The sequence below is a fragment of the Canis lupus genome, chromosome 1, assembly GCF_048164855.1.
Source record: "Canis lupus baileyi chromosome 1, mCanLup2.hap1, whole genome shotgun sequence".
NCBI classification, from domain to species: domain Eukaryota; kingdom Metazoa; phylum Chordata; class Mammalia; order Carnivora; family Canidae; genus Canis; species Canis lupus.
Window position 1 is genome coordinate 89,838,138 of NC_132838.1, and position 16,198 is coordinate 89,854,335.

The 16,198-nt window shown below is 41.9% G+C and overlaps 1 protein-coding gene and 1 long non-coding RNA gene across 3 annotated transcripts in view; one reads left to right on the plus strand and one right to left on the minus strand.

Moving 5' to 3' along the window:
* PGM5 (phosphoglucomutase 5) overlaps positions 1-16,198 on the minus strand; it is a 196,815-nt gene that overhangs the window by 41,545 nt on the left and 139,072 nt on the right. Inside the window, exon 10 of the mRNA XM_072838929.1 lies at positions 2,209-2,343. Coding sequence (XP_072695030.1) covers positions 2,209-2,343 — 135 coding nt within the window. The remainder of the gene's footprint in view (positions 1-2,208; positions 2,344-16,198) is intronic.
* LOC140640155 (uncharacterized) lies at positions 9,281-15,404 on the plus strand. Of its 2 annotated transcripts, XR_012036830.1 has the most exons (4): positions 9,281-9,504; positions 9,619-9,735; positions 11,576-11,736; positions 13,621-15,404. It is a non-coding gene; the product is annotated as an uncharacterized lncRNA (long non-coding RNA). The 2 variants fall into 2 exon arrangements; XR_012036828.1 differs by lacking the exon at positions 11,576-11,736 and having other exon boundaries at positions 9,287-9,504.

Here is a 16,198-nt window from a genome sequence, read left to right on the forward strand (position 1 = left end):
TTAATTTTTATTTATTTATGATAGTCACAGAGAGAGAGAGAGAGAGAGGCAGAGACACAGGCAGAGGGAGAAGCAGGCTCCATGCACCGGGAGCCCGACGTGGGATTCGATCCCGGGTCTCCAGGATCGCGCCCTGGGCCAAAGGCAGGCGCCAAACCGCTGCGCCACCCAGGGATCCCTTTTTTTTTTTTTTTTTTTTTTTTGGGGTATAGATGTCTTTTAAAACCTCATTCTAAATGATACCTTGACTTAAATGTATTATGCAATAGGCTGTCAGTTGGTGAGTCAATGATACAAGCTATTTCAATGAAGAGTTCTATTTTAATGTAACATTATGAGCTGGATCATGAGCTAAATATGGCAAGGCCCACCCAGCCAGGTTTGGGAAGACCCTCGCTCATGATTAAAAATGGAGGGCCAATTACTGATCAGAAGAACAAGATCAATGAAAGGATTCCCCAACCATTCAAAATGGCAAATTCTTTAAGCCAACAGGATGGAAAATACCCCGTATGGGCCGCTGAAACAAGCATTACTTATGTTTTCTTCACCCACAGATTGAAGTATATACTTAACACACAATCCTCTAGCAGGAGGCCTATGGAGGTTTTCAGCTTCAAAGGAAGCTTTGGGGGAAAAAAAAAGTGGCACCACTTGGCTTTTGCGGAACATAGATCGTTTTCATACGTGTCTAAAGGCCTGGACATCATATGCCTGCAGTCAGTGTGGAAGGTAAATAAAAATAAGCAAATAATCATAACCACTTACCCTGTGCAAATAGGGAAAAGAATGTTGAGAAAAAATAGCCTCAAGTCAGAGTGAGTCAGAGTTGGTGAGGCCAGGAATATCATTCCTCACCCTGTATGTAGCTCTGGACTTTTAGGCTCTTGCTTCAATCTGGTTTCCCAACATGAGAAGTAGAAGGGTTTTTATATGGAAAGAGAGGGTAAGCCTCCAATTCTTACATGATTTGGTACTATCTTGGGTGAAATGTACTCACTGACAAATTATGTTGGCAGAGCATGGCCCGTCCTTGCATGGAAAGCCTGTGATTCTGATGGGGAAGGGCTGAGGACTTTATACTAGCCTCATGCTCTGCTGCTTCATGCTCTTGGTGACACTGACAATAGCTCTCAGCCTCCCAGGCCTCTCCTTCTGCATCTAAGATGATGTGACTTCAAATGGATCTTCTGGTTACAGCATCAGCTGTAAGGATCAATGGCACCCTATCTGTCAAGTTCTTTGCGATGCTCCCAAGAAAGATACCATTTTAAGAAAAACACACTAAACCACTGACAAAGAAAACCCTTACTTATATCATTCTAGGGCACAAGGATGGCAGATTATTATTGGAACTCTAAAATGAGCAGCAGCGAGTTTTTCTTTGCTTCTCTACTTCTCCACAAAAGAAGCATTGCATATAGAACTACTGGTTTCACCTCAAGAAATCACTTCATCAAGGACTGTGCTTCAAACCCCAGGGTGAAGTAGAGACCAGGGGGCCAGGGTCAGCCAGCAGTGTAGTTTGGTGGGTCCTTTCTGCTATTAATTAACGTTGCCTGCAGCTTTAATGAATGTGAGAGTGGGGATGCTTACGGTTGAGCTATTTATAATTTTTTTCTGAGTTCTTAATTAGCTCTATTGTTGACAACATAAGGGGCTTTGCCAAACACAAGGCAGCCCGGCCTTGGCTGGTCTACCTCAGCCTCCCTTAAATTTAAATACAGACCAGCCGTCGCCCCTCAAGAGAAGCTGGGCTCTGCAGTGATCTCAGACAGGAGGCCCATCCACGTTCACACCTCAAGGTCATGATCCAACTCAGAGTCTGCCAAACACCTGGAGATTCATTATCTACAAGCGCAGAGTCAAGGCTCTGAGGAATTGGACCAGCTTGGCTCTCACCAGAAATTTCTTTATCTGTACAAGGTGCTTTTTCTTGATGTCACCCCGATTAACAAACTGCAAAACCATCAAGAAGGGAAAGTCATTTGGGAAATGCTGGTCTACACTCATCAAAGAATCCAGAGCCGAACTTTTCTGTTCCAAACACTGTAATGAATGAATGAATACAATCTGCCTGGAGTTACTGCAAGCTTGTCCTTCAGCTGGATCTATCAGTACAGAACTTACTTTCCAGAACTTAACTACGAGCTCACAAGAGCTCCCTAAATTTTCCAGAAGTGATAGGACACACAGGGCTGAAGATACCTGGGGCTCCTGGTCATGACCGCTGGGGTCCCTCTCATAGCTCTCTGCATACAGTCTGATGGTGGCCCGCATGCCGCTGGAGGAGCTGAGCCGGAAGATGAGCCGTGATGCGTCCGAGAAAATGATCCTCAGGCCCTGGAACACCCAGAATGGATCAGTGAGCCAATGAACACATAGGGAGTCACAATGAATACCTACTTGTGGTTAATGCTGGGGGAGACCTAGGGGCCAAACTATGAGCAGGTGCTCAAGTTTCTTTGGTCTGGAGATGTGGGAGCCAGAAAGAGGTGGAGGGACAAGGAGGAGATGATATTTAATAAATGTCCCTTAGAAGCCTACTGGATGCAATGGGAGTAGGCAGTTTCTCTATTACAGTAAAGCAAATTACCTGTGATAAGCTTACCCCCATGTGACCTTAGGCTTAGCAAAGTTAAGTTCATCTGTTCTGATTCACCTGACGCCCACATTCAACTGAAGCCTACAATGAAAGGCTCAGGTCTGGAGCCTCAGCTGGGTTCTGGGGTTCCTGGGTACAACCTCATCCCCTTGGCTCTGTCCTTCCTTCTTGCTCTATGACCTGGCCACCAGGGTGGCATGGGGGCAGAGCTGTGGCAGCATTAATTTGCTTTTGGCTCACAGTATCTCCATTCTCTACGGATCTGTTTTCATCAGTGGTGGGGATATTTGAAAAATAAAACGACCATAAGATCATATTGTAACATTTGTTGAAGGAAATGTGTTTTCTTAAGTCAACTGATAAAGCCCTTGTTATAGATAAGCATACTGGCAGGGGCCAGAGGAAAGAAGAGGAGGAAACAAAATAATTAAGCCTGGCCACTTATTTCTGAAAAAGGAGAAGTCTCAGGCAGCTCTGACATCAGACATTTTCCCTAAGAAATTTGCCCTTGAAACTTGTCTGGCCTTAAATCTTGGTTGTTAAGAATAAGCCATGATTAAAAATATACCTGCCATATAAATCTGACTGCCAGTCCCTTACCCTACTCCCATATCTGCTGGGGTGGGGTGGGGGCCACTGTGATTCTATCTGAATGGTTTTCTGCTTTTTACATCTTGTAGACATATTTTGTTCCAATCCCAAAACAATAGCCTTAGTCTCTTTTGGAGTGATTCAATGTCTGCCATGATTTGTGTAACAAAAAAAGGAGCCAGCTCCCTTCCTGGCAGCTCCTCTCTCTAGGATACTAGCTTTGCAAACAGGATGATACTGACCAGGATTCATTCACTGGGCAAACATTTTAGAGCAGCCCCTGGGGATTGGGTCCTGGGTTAAGCCCTGGGGATAGGGAGATAAAGACACAGTCCTTGCTCTCCATAAGCCTGGACTAGTCATTGCAATATATTACAAGCAGCAACCATTTTCCTAACCACTTCCTGCTGCTGGAGGAGTGAACAGTTAGGAAATTCCAAATGGAGTAAATGCCCCAATTCCCTACTACTCAGGAAGGGTTCTAGACCAAATTATGTTCAGACGACGAGGTCCCAAAGGTTCCACAACTATACCCACAGTCATGTTTTTGCAAACTCTTTCGAAGCTGTGTCTTCTTAATAAGCTTCCACTCACCTTGTCACCATATATGGGACACATGAGTAGGTAATTGGTCGCTCAGGACTATGGTTTATGCATAAGTTGGTTAAAGCAATATTGAAGGCTAAAGTCCTGAGCCACCTGTTCTTGTAGATTCCAAACCACTTGAGGCCCCCTTTTTCTGATGACCTCTCAAACTCAACCCTTTCCTGTAGCTCCCATGACACTATTAATGTAATTAACCAAGAATTAATTAATAATCCCAGATTTGTATACACCCAGTGGGAGGTATTCCAGAATTCAGGCCATAACAAACTGTCAACATGTATTATTAGGGACACCTGGGTGGCTCAGTCATTAAAGGGTCTGCCTTTGGCTCAGGTCATGATCCCAGGGTCCTGGGATTGAGCCCCACATTGGGCTCCCTGTTCTACTTTTCCCTCTTCCTCTGTTACTCCCTCTGCTTGTGCTCTCCCTCTGGTGTGCACTCTCTCTCAAATAAATAAACAATATGTATTATAAGCTCACAACTAAGCTTTTTTATACAGCAAAATCATGTTATTTTTTTCCCTTGTGGGTCACCATATCTTTGGCTGTACTTCTAGAAGACTAGTTGGAATCTACATGTAGTAGCCTGGAACAGATTTTGCGCTTGAACAGCCGATAAAGGCACACACGAGGTGCTGCTGATAATTCCACCTCTCCCCTTCTTAAGAAACCACCCCTAAGATCTTACCAGAGAAATCCTGTTGCTTTGTGAGACCTCCACGTGAGAACCACCCCATGTCTCCTCCACATGAGAGGACAAAAGTTCTAGACTCAGTTCTGTGCTGCAGAACTGTGCCCCAGATCCATGCCTGTTGAGTGTCACTCTGATGTATGAAGTTGTATTGGATTGCTTTGGCATCTGCATGTTTCTTCAATGAATTTAATGAACTTCAATGAACTACAATTAATACGTACCCTGAAAGGGAGCCATATTCTTGCCAGCGTGCATAATCACCTACTTTCAATTAAATTACGAGGTCAGAGTCACCACTGGCCAAGACCTGCCAAGTTTCTCAATGTTCTGTGATTCCAACAAAAGCATCCCAAGAATCCATTTTGCTTTTTTTTAGTTTTCAGGTTAAATCAGGGGTTGGCAATATAGTTTGTCAGCCAAATTTGACCTGCCACCTATTTTTATAAATCAGGTGTTACCAGAACCCAGCCAGCCCTGTTCACTTATGTTTTCTCCACGTCTGCTTTTGTGTTATAACCGAAGAGCTGAATCATTAGGACAAAGACAGTCTGGCTCATAGGGGCTAAAATATTTACTATTTATTATCTTTTATGGGAAATGTTAGCTAACCCCTGTAATAAACCATTACATTATCCACAACACAAAATACTTACCCTTCAACTCTACCCCAGGAAAATATTTTATCTATGTGACTTACCAAAATCCCAATTAGAGAAAAATAATGAAGAGTATCCAATCCATGCACTTCTCTGGGTATTTTAGCCATAGATTCATCTGGACCTATATGTGACCTGATTCAACTTACTTCTGACCAACCACTCATGACAAAAAATAGATTTATTAAATTGCATTTTCATTTCACATCCTCCCTTTCCTTGTAGGGCCTACAAGGTACTGCCTTATAAAACCTGTTTTTGCAGTCACTGTAGGAATATTATTGGAGATTGTATAAAATTCCACATGAGACATTTCCTTAAGAGCCAAGTGTTAGGAAAGCCTTTCCTTCCCTGAGGAGCTGGCATTTTTTGTCTTTCTGACAATAATAATTAACCATAGTTCCCCTTCCAATATGGCTGCCAGAACACTTAATGCCAAATTTGAGGTTCAGCCCAAGCGGATCCTTATGATTTGCATAACTATGAATTTTTCTTCTGTTCTTGACTTTCTACTCTTATTTATATTTTCTCTAGTCTTGATTTCTGTTTCTTATTTACATCCTAACAACTTCATTATGTGTGTTTTTGCTGCCACAAATCCTCCTCAAGAAACAAGGCCCAGTTAAAAATGAATAAAATAAGTTCCCATCTCAGCCTTAACCCTAAAGTGTTGGAATTGCTGAAATATGTCTTTGGGTCCTTCATTAGCTGATAAGCTCTGGTAGGGCAAAGCCTTCTGTTCCTTGTTCACCATTTATCCCCACAGCCCAGGAAAATGCCTGGCACACAATAGGCCCCCTGCAAACACTTGAGTGAATGTCACTGTGTGTTTACAACTGGAGTGAGCATTCACTGGAATGAATGCCTCCTTCCACATTTAAGGAGGGGCCACAGGCCAAATGAAAACATACTTATGTTCTCTGTCTGTGAACTGGGGTAAACATATTACCCTGAAGTGTAGTCATGAATGATGCTGTATCTACTCATCCTTCATTTTTAAGGCAAGGGTTAGTTTTGGCTAAAAACAATGGAGTTTAACCATTGTAGGTTCCTGTCCCCACTTGTGTGATGTTAGATAAATCATAAGCCCATTAGTTGCAAAAGGTGCAATGCACTGGAATCAGCTGGGGTCTTTAAAAAATATTGCTATCTGACTCTTAGCCCCAACACTGTAATTTAATTTGAATAGGTTATGACTTGGGCACTGGGATCGTAAAAGCTCTCCAGGTGATTCTACTGTGTAGCCATATGTGGACACCCTAGTAGTAGCCACTTTTGTCTGGGTCATCTGCCTCATGTATCAAGTGACTGACTATAGTACATGTCAGTCTTAAGGAAGATCCCTTTGAGATTTAAGGTTTCACCCATATACTCCCAATGGACTGGAACCTCAGGAGAGCCATAACACAGTGAGGGGGTGCCAATAAAACACCTTGCTGCTGTGTCCTGAAAGCCTCCTCCTACCACCTTGCCAATAGCAGAACTATTACAAGAATCTCCTCTTGAACCATTTGACACTAAGAACCTTTAGCACAGTCTCCTAGGGAATTCCTAAAGCAACTGTAAAGGAATCCATGGCACCTCTGTAGTCACTGCAGCAAGAGTGGCCTGAATGTCCAGGATGACACAACAGCCACAAACCCAAAGAAGGGCTTCGAAGAGATGCCCTCTTCTGTGCTAAGATAATGTTAATCACAGAGTAGGGTATCAAAGGGGCACTTTCAGTTCCAGCCTAGCATTTTCTTCCCATTGGGTGCCTGTTGTTGTATGCCTCAAAGATAAGAGCTCTGTTTTGCTCACCCTAGCCTTGTCCCAGTGCTGTTAAAAGGCCACATTTTTTGCAGGTATCTCCACCCCAAAATCCACCAATGTGCTTCCATTTATCACTAGATCTTTTCTTTTTATCCCCACATTTGCCCCTCTTTGCTTTGGACATGATAAAAGGATAACAACTGGAGAACCCCGGGCTGGCGTTCTGGCTCAACTAATCAGGAGGGGTCTTGAGCAAGTCACTTTGAGCTCTATAAGTCTTAGTTTCCTAAAAAGGGATGAAAAACAATGCAGCCTGGCTTACTTGGTTGTTGTGAGCATCAGATCAGAGAATATATGTGAAAAGTGCTTTGAAAATAATAAATCAGGGCAGCCCCCGTGGCGCAGCGGTTTAGCACCACCTGCAGCGCAGGGTGTGATCCTGGAGACCCTGGATCAAGTCCCACATCAGGCTCTCTGTATGATGTCTGCTTCTCCCTCTGCCTGTGTCTCTGCCTCTCTCTCTCTGTCTCTATGAATAAATAAATAAAATCTTAAAAAAAAAGAAAATCATAAATCAGTCTATAAATACTATTCGTATGTTAAGCTTTTAATGAAAATGGTACTATGCTCTAAGGCATCCAGCCTTCCAGATTTTTCAGAAGACTGCCAAAGAAAGCCTAAATGGTGATGGTTTATGGCATATTTATTTTTAAATTAGGTGGAATTAAGATTAACTTTATTTTAAGGACTATGCCACGTTCTCTGAAATCACTACTAAACTCACAGATCTGTTACCATTTATCTTCTCCACGACTCCCACTGAACTGGCTTCTTTGACCATGAAATGTCCCTTCTAATTTGGTCTATTTAGACCATTAGGTCCTGAATGAAGGACCTCAGAGTCATCCTGGCCACTTTCTCCCTTTGCTGGAAAGAAAGGGAAGAGTTAAAAACCACTTAAGGTAATAGCTGGTCACAAGAGGAGCCAGAACTTTAGGTCTTCTGACCCCAGGTTTGTAATTTTAGGTTCAACCATATGAGACTGCTGATTGTCACACACTGCTTCTCATGAACTCTTTAAACAATATCTCATATGCCTTGTATGGTGCCCCAAATGGGTACAGGGCCTTTTGTACAGCAGGTATTTGATAAATGTTGGATAAATACATGTTGGGTTATTTTTTTAAGCCCTTGTGTAAATCGATGCAGGGAAATCTGCAAGTTGCTAAATACACACAGAGCTGCCAGATGTTCATTTGGAGATTATAGGACATGTTGCAGCCAGGCGGGGAAGGAGGAACTGTACATTACCAACAGTTATTTGGCAGCACCCAATCCAGTCAAATAAGAACTTAGGATGAATTCCAGGGGGAAAACGGCATGTGGCCCCAAAATCTAGTAGAATGTCACATATACAGTCAGTTGGCCACACCAGGTATGTGAACCTAGAGACAAGATAGGCACGGAAGAGAGAGACTCGAAGCCTAACTCACAACTTATCTCCCATAGGAGATCCCAATGATTTATGGAAAGCTTCAAGGTGAAAATACTGCTGTGTAACATCTGAACCATATTTTGTGGAAGAAAGCATGCAGCATATAAAGCAGAGGATTTGGATTGGACAGACATCTCTCTCCATAAAAAAAAATTAACTAGAATTACCCATTTTTCTTTGTTTAAGTCATAGAGTTAGCTGCAAGCATGAGTTCAAAAGAGGTTGAGCAGGGCAGCAGCTAACTAGTCCATACTGTGCCCTTATAGAGATTACGAGCAGGAAGACAAATTAGAGAAAAGTATCTTTTCTCTTGGCTAGCCTGGACTTGAGTTTCTCCTCCCCCATTAGGCCGGGTGCCTTTGTGCAGTGCACTGACTGCACAGCCACGACTGCCTTACTTTGGGGAGCAAATTCTCGTCTAGTCTTTTTCACAACCAACCCAGCTCGCTTGGAGACCAATAACTGCAAATAATTATTTGGGGGGAATCAAGATCCAATGGCTTCCTAAGTGCTCTTTTAAAAACACATATCCAGCAAAAGCCACATTAGGTGTTGAGAGCGCTGCTTAGAGAGTGAAGGCTTAAAAATTATCCGGATTCCAACTATCAAATTTGGAACAATGGAACTAGGTCACACATGTTCCATTTTCCCTCATCTTTGGCCAAAATGGCTGTTGATCCCCATTCACTCAACACCAGCCCCAGTTCTGGGATATTTTGGAATCAGACACACTTTACCCAGACAACAGGGGTGGCTTCCTCCCTCAGTTCCTGTGATAGTCCACAGTTTTTTCCTTTAATATTTATTTTTCCTGGTGACGGTCACCCTCCTGACTATACACAGACATTAGTAGTTCAGTAGGAAGTACCTGTGATGTCATTCATTCCAGAATGCTTAGATTCTTATCACACATCTTAGCAGGATTCAACTACCAGCATTTTAGAAAATAGTCCCAAAGCCTTCATATGATGCCTCCAGAAACAAGGGCTAAGGATACTTCTATCTGTTGACCAGGAGTTAGTAGCACTGCAGTATATATTAAAGCATTAATTTCAAGATTGCCAATTTACTTGCTTCATTATTTCTGAATACTGAAATTAAAAAGGTCAGACACCTTCCTATATATTAAAACAACAACTCCAAAAGCTAATTGACTTTGCAATCAGTCTTCAAAGTGTGCTTTTTCTCTGAACTAATTTCAAATGGTTCTTTTTTCCAGGTTGAGGACAACATCAAAATGTTTCCACACAGCCTGCATAACTTGAAGAGGTATTAATAAGCTCAGAGTTAGCCTGACATAATCAAATTGGATTTGGTTTTCCACATCAGCTAACTGGTATGCTTTTATTTACATCAGGTTTTTTAATATCAGCTGAACTGTTACTGGCAAATGACTTCAGCACTGGTGGAATTTCACGATTTTTTATCCTGTTAAATAGAAATACAGGCATGGGACGAATCATGAGGAGAGACTCAGTTCCTTAAATTTTGCTCCTGGTGTCAAGATTTCATTCATTTGAGAAATATAAAAAATAGTGAAAGGGAATAAAGGGGAAAGGAGAAAAAATGAGTGGGAAATATCAGAAAGGGAGACAGAATGTGAGAGACTCCTAACTCTGGGAAACAAACAAGTGGTGGTAGAAAGGGAGGTGGGTGGGGCATGGGGGTGACTGGGCGATGGGCACTGAGGGGGGCACTTGGTGGGATGAGCACTGGGTGTTATTCTATATGTTGGCAAATTGAACACCAATAAAAAATAAATTTAAAAAAAAGAAAGCTAATTTTCAAAATACAAGTCATGGTTCTGGATCGATGCCCATCCTAGTGGCAATATGCCATCCCTTGATGCTGGTACCATCTGTCATATCATCCTTCTTTCACACCACCAGGATTGGAGTATTCCTTCTATCAGAGCTGGGAGAGTCTCATAATCAAGGTGTACTGACTCCAGGAGATTTGGGCTACAAGGAGATGGGGACGATAATGCTAAGGGGTAATCTGGTGCTGATGATGTTCCTTGGGATGCTAATGGTTAAGGAAGAGACAGAGCACCTAGCACCATGGAAAATCTTCATGTTTGTACAAGGAACTCGTCCTTGAGAAAGAGTGGTCCACCAAGTGAAGCCTTAAGGAACTGCCTACCTTTCCCTCATCTTTCCCATATCCTTGCAAGGCATAAAGTGAGAACATCTTAAATTAGTCAGCAACTGGATCAAACTGCTTCCTACTCTCAGAGGAGCTACTGGCTTATTTTTCCCACTCATATTTGAAGAAGCCATCATCATTCATTCATGTGACTAGACTTTTACCTGAAAATAACAGTGACATACCCTCATGGGACAAGGATGAGAGGATGAACTGCAATTGTTGAACTGTGCCTCACTAAATTGGTATTTCTAAATCAGAGTTTCTCTTAGGTCCTGTTTAACAGAAGACACACATCAACTTTTCTCTTGGTACCTGACACCACAAAAGTATCAGCCACTTGGAGGCAGCCACAGTAAATTCCATGAGACCTGGACAGGCATGGGAAGGCCAGTGAGGTCCTTGGGAATTCACGTCAGGGACTGAATACTTCAGGGTCCTTAAATGACCTTCACAGGGTCTCACAGGCAGGACCGACTTTGCTGAACACTTCCACAGCCGTGAAGGGGATGGGGGTGGGGTTTATCACCAGAATAGGATTTTAATTTCATTTTGGATGGACGAGCATTTCTTCTTTATCTCTAGAGATATATGTGAAACTGCTTTTTTTTTTTTTTTCCTGTCTGTTTCCTGACTCTGACCCCAAATCAAGGACAAAAAAGGAGATGGAGTTGCCTTAAAAAACCTTTTCCTTTCTGAAGCAAAGTGGGATGGAAGAGATGGGGGAGGAGGAGACTTAGGGAAGGCAGAGAAATGTGACTTTGAATCAACTCAGGAACTGAAGAGGCCTTCCTGTGTCTCCACATGACACCCTGCAAAGTTGTATGCCATTCAGCATTGTGTTCCTTGCTTTTCTCATCATATAGAGTTCGTTAAATGTCAAAATCCTTCTTTCCAAAGGATGCTCTTTTAACATAACTTCTTTTAGCTAACCATTTATTAGTGGTTATTACATGTCAGGATTTTATGTGTAAGTGAATTCTCCCAATAGCTGTATGAGGTTGCCACAATGATTATTCCTATTTTCACAGATAAGGAAAGCCACAGGGAAGTTGAGTAACTTCCTAAGATCACCCATCAATGAGAGAGTAATGCTGATTCAAACTCAAGACTTTCTGGTCTCAAGCCTGTACACTTGAACACCACTCACACCGTTTCCTCAAACTGATATGCAGTCAGGTTGAGGATTCTGGTAAGGGAGAAACAACTGATATTTCTTGAATATCAGATGGATACCAGCCATTGTGCCTGACACTTTATAGGACTTTCTCCTCAAACCTCTGTAACCCTACATGATGATTATTACCAACATGCCACCTGCCTGACCCAACAAGTTGAGAAAAGAGGAGTTAAGTAATATGCCCAAAGTCACAAATCTAGGCAGTGACAAAGCCAGCCTTCAAATCTATGTCTGCTTGACTCCAACATAATACAACACTTAAGAGGCCATAGCAATCTGCTTCCCACAGCAAACAGAGACGTTGCCTTGTTATGTTTCCTTTGGGTTTTGCTAGGCAAGGCGTACTTTGTTTGTCCTTATAGATCAAATCTCTTCCATCTTAATTTTAAAATGACACATAATTTAGTAGATTATTTTAAATTACAGTGTTCTCTAACCAAAAAGACAGATAATAACAAAGGTTGGCAAAAGTGTGCAGAAATTGGAACCCTCCTACACTGCCGGTGGGAATGCAAAACAGTGCAATTGCTTTTGAAGACCATGTGGCCATTTCTTTAAAGATTAAACCTAGAGTTACCATTTGACCTAGCAACCCCTCGCCTAGCTATACACCCAAGATAACTGGAAATCTATGTCTGTAAAAAAAAACTTTATGTGAATATGCACAGCAGCGCTGTTCATAATAATCAAAGACTGGAAACAGCATGAGGCTCCTGGGTGGCTCAGTTGGCCAGAGGCTCCTCAGTTGGTTAATTGGCCAACTCTTGATTTCTGCTCAGGTCATGATCTCAGGGTCCTGTGATGGAGCCCTGCATCAGGCTCCCTGCTCAGTGGAGAGGTCTACTTTAGGATTCTCTCTCTCCCTTTCCCTCTGCCCTTCCCTCTACTCATGCACACTCTCTTTCTCTAAAGATATATATATATCTTTTTTTTTTTTAAGTAGAAACAGTGCAAATGTCCACCAACTGAAGAATGGATAAACAAAATGTGGTCTAGCCACTGATGAGACATTATTCATCAGTAAGAAAGAAAGAAATATCGATATGTGGTATCACATGGATGAACTCTAAAAACACTCTGCTTAGTGAAAGAAGCCAGTCACAAAAGACAACATAGTGTATGGTTCCATTTATGTGAAATACCCAGAATAGGCAAATCCTGTGAAATACCCAGAATAGGCAAATCCAGAGACACAGAAAGTAGGTCAGGGATTGCTGGGAAATGGAGATTATAGCTAACAAGTACAAGTTGCTTTTGGGGGGTGACAAAAATGTTTTGCAATTGATTGTGGTAATGATGGCACAACTTTATAAATATACTACAAACCATTGAATTGTACACTTGACATGGTGAATTATATGGTGTGTGAATGATATCTTGGTAAAGCTGTTATACATTTATATTTGAAAACTGTTCCAGGGCACCTGGGTGGCTCAATCAGTTAATTTCAGCTCAGGTTGTGATCTCAGGGTCATGAGATCGAGCCCCATGTCGGGCCCATGCTGGGAATGGAGACTGCTTAAGATTCTCTCCCTCAGCCCCTGACCCCCCTTCTCCCTCTCAAAAAACAAACAAAACTTCATGACAAAAACCAATTACACATTTGGCATGCTCTTCAGAAATATCTGTTGAGGGACACCTGGGTGGCTCAGTGGTTGAGCTTCTGCCTTTGGCTCAGGTTGTGATCCCGGGATCCTGGGATTGAGTACTGTACCAGGCTCCTCACAGGGAGCCCACTTCTCCTTCTGCCTATGTCTCTGTCTCTCTCTGTGTGTCTTTCATGAATAAATAAGTAAAAATCTTTAAAAAAGAAATATCTATTGAATGAAGTGCCAAAGTACTTTATGGCTATTTAAAAATAATACATGTTCATTTAAATTCAAATATATCTTTCAGGAGTAGATGGTGCTTGCTTTGCAACAGTATCACATGAAATGTGCCCAGACTCAACCATCCCTGGAACAGAATGCTGATGACTACTGACTTCATAGGAGTGCTGAGATGTGGGCCTCGGTGGTGGAAGTTTACCAGCAGCCCCACGATGCAGGAACTCCCTACTCTGCACTGACAGGGCCAATGGTAGTACAAAAACCATCCATGACTCGCTGACAATGTGGATGCCACTGAATGTCAACTGTCTCCCCAAACCCTCAGTGAGCCAAACCGAGTGTATGGAAAAGTTCTGGGGTGACTCAGGACCACCAGCTAATAAACTGTCACTTGGGTCCTGGGATCTGGGAAGATGAATGACAACCTTCCTTTCTTTCTAGAGAAGCTCCCCAGAACAGCTTCTGGCAGCATTTACTATTTATGGCCACATTGGAGCTAATATGAAAGAATATGGAAAGAAAAAAATAATAAGTTCCAGAGTAAAAATGGAAACCAATATTCAGGGTTGCAGGGGAGTGGACATGGAATAAATAGATGTCTGAACTTGAGATCTAGCTGAGGAATTAGCCTGATGTGAACTATTAAAAGAGCCAAGAAAAAGGGATACAAATGGTGAATGCTTTGGGGAAGAAACAAGGTAAGGTATTAGTGGATTTAACAGCAAAACAAATTAGCTCAACAGACAAGCTTCTTTTGAGCAAATAAAGTCCAGAACCTAGCATCGACTAGATAATCTTTTCAGGGAATGGTTTTCAAGCCTTCCCCACCAGGGAACAAAAACCTCCCAAGAATAATTTAGAAAGCACATATTTTATAAACCTTGGATTTGCAAAATGTTTGTTCTGCGGTTCCTTTGCAAAATGGAAGTAGGAATATGGGACACAATTGGAAAAGATTCATCTAAGGCCCTGAGGCTCTAAGATGCCATGTGCTGAGCTACCGACTTCATATCTCCGGAGATCACTAGTGTAATTTTGGAAAGGATTCAATCTCATCTACCAAAAAAAAAAAAAAAAAAAAAAAAAAAAAAAAATCCTCATGTGAAACAAAACACAACTACCAAAAACGTAGTGTATACTCTCTGTGTAAAGGATAGCTGGGCTTCTGTATCTTTTATTTCATTGCCTTTCTAAAACAGTTCTGTGAAAAAAATTAAAAATAAAAATAAATAAAACAGTTCTGTGAGATTTTTACAAACAAGGAAGAAATCAGGCAACTTTCCTGAAGTCATATAACTGGCAAGTGGGACAGGGAGAGGATTTGATTCTGGGTCTTCAAAATTATTTTTAACTTTTAAAAAAAATATTTATTTGAGAGAGAGAAAGCATGAGCAGGGGGAAGGGGAGAGGCAGAGGGAGAAGAAGAATCTCTGCTGAGCAGGGAGCCCAACATGGGCCTCGATCCCAGGACCCCAAGATCATGACCTGAGCTGAAGGCAGACCCTTCACTGACTGAGCTACCCAGACACCCTTGCATCTTTATTTATTTTTTTTTAATTTTTTTTTTACCCTTGCATCTTTAAACTTCTTAACCACTCTTATCTCCAGTACCCCACATCTTCCCAAAGTAAAACAGTAATCAATTTGTCCAGCCATAGAAGGCGTTCTATAATGAAAGAATAATGACATTTTGACAGAGATTCCAGATCACCATGAAACTCAGCAGACAAGGAGAATACTAAGAAAATAATAGGGCTTCAGGCTTTGGAACATCTGCAAGTCAGGGACCCTAGGATAAGGACAGTGTGTGAAATATTAGTCAAAATAAAAATATCAGTAACTACCACTATATCTAGTCTACCAAACCCTATAGCTTATGATTTATTTTGTTGTCTGTTCTTGGTGAAGAATGTGTATGAAGGGGGATCCCTGGGTGGCGCGGCAGTTTGGCGCCTGCCTTTGGCCCAGGGCGCAATCCTGGAGACCCGGGATCGAATCCCACGTTGGGCTCCCGGTGCATGGAGCCTGTTTCTCCCTCTGCCTATGTCTCTGCCTCTCTCTCTCTCTGTGACTATCATAAACAAATAAAAAATTTTTAAAAATGTGTATGAAGATAAGAATTTGGGTATTTTAGAATGGAACTTTTCTTAATATTACTCAGTGTCTTATTTGAACTATAAATGTTGAATTGTGCTCCTAGAGTGGTCAATTTTTGCCATAGTCAATAAATATACAAAATCAAAAAGATAAATGAATGTAATAGGTTCCAACCTCTCTTGCACAATTCACAAAGATGAGACTGTGATAGAAATTGTTAAACTTGTCACTTACCTTTTGTAATAATTCTCAACCATAAATCTTCCTTTTGGGTTTTGTGGGACATATTTTCTAACTGTTTTTTCCCCCATAACCCATCTGGTTAAGCTCCTATCATTCTCAATTACATAAGGTAAGAAAAGGTGAAACATGCCTGCACCTGAGGGGGGTGCCAAGGAAAAGGGATATTTTGCCCTTGGAACCTTTTCTGAATCTGTAATGACCACCATGCAGAGGGCCTGCAGGTTGCAAACATTTCAGAAGGAAATACTGGTTTATATGTAGTATTGGCCTGTCAGTTACAAGTATAAAGAATGCTGGACAGACAG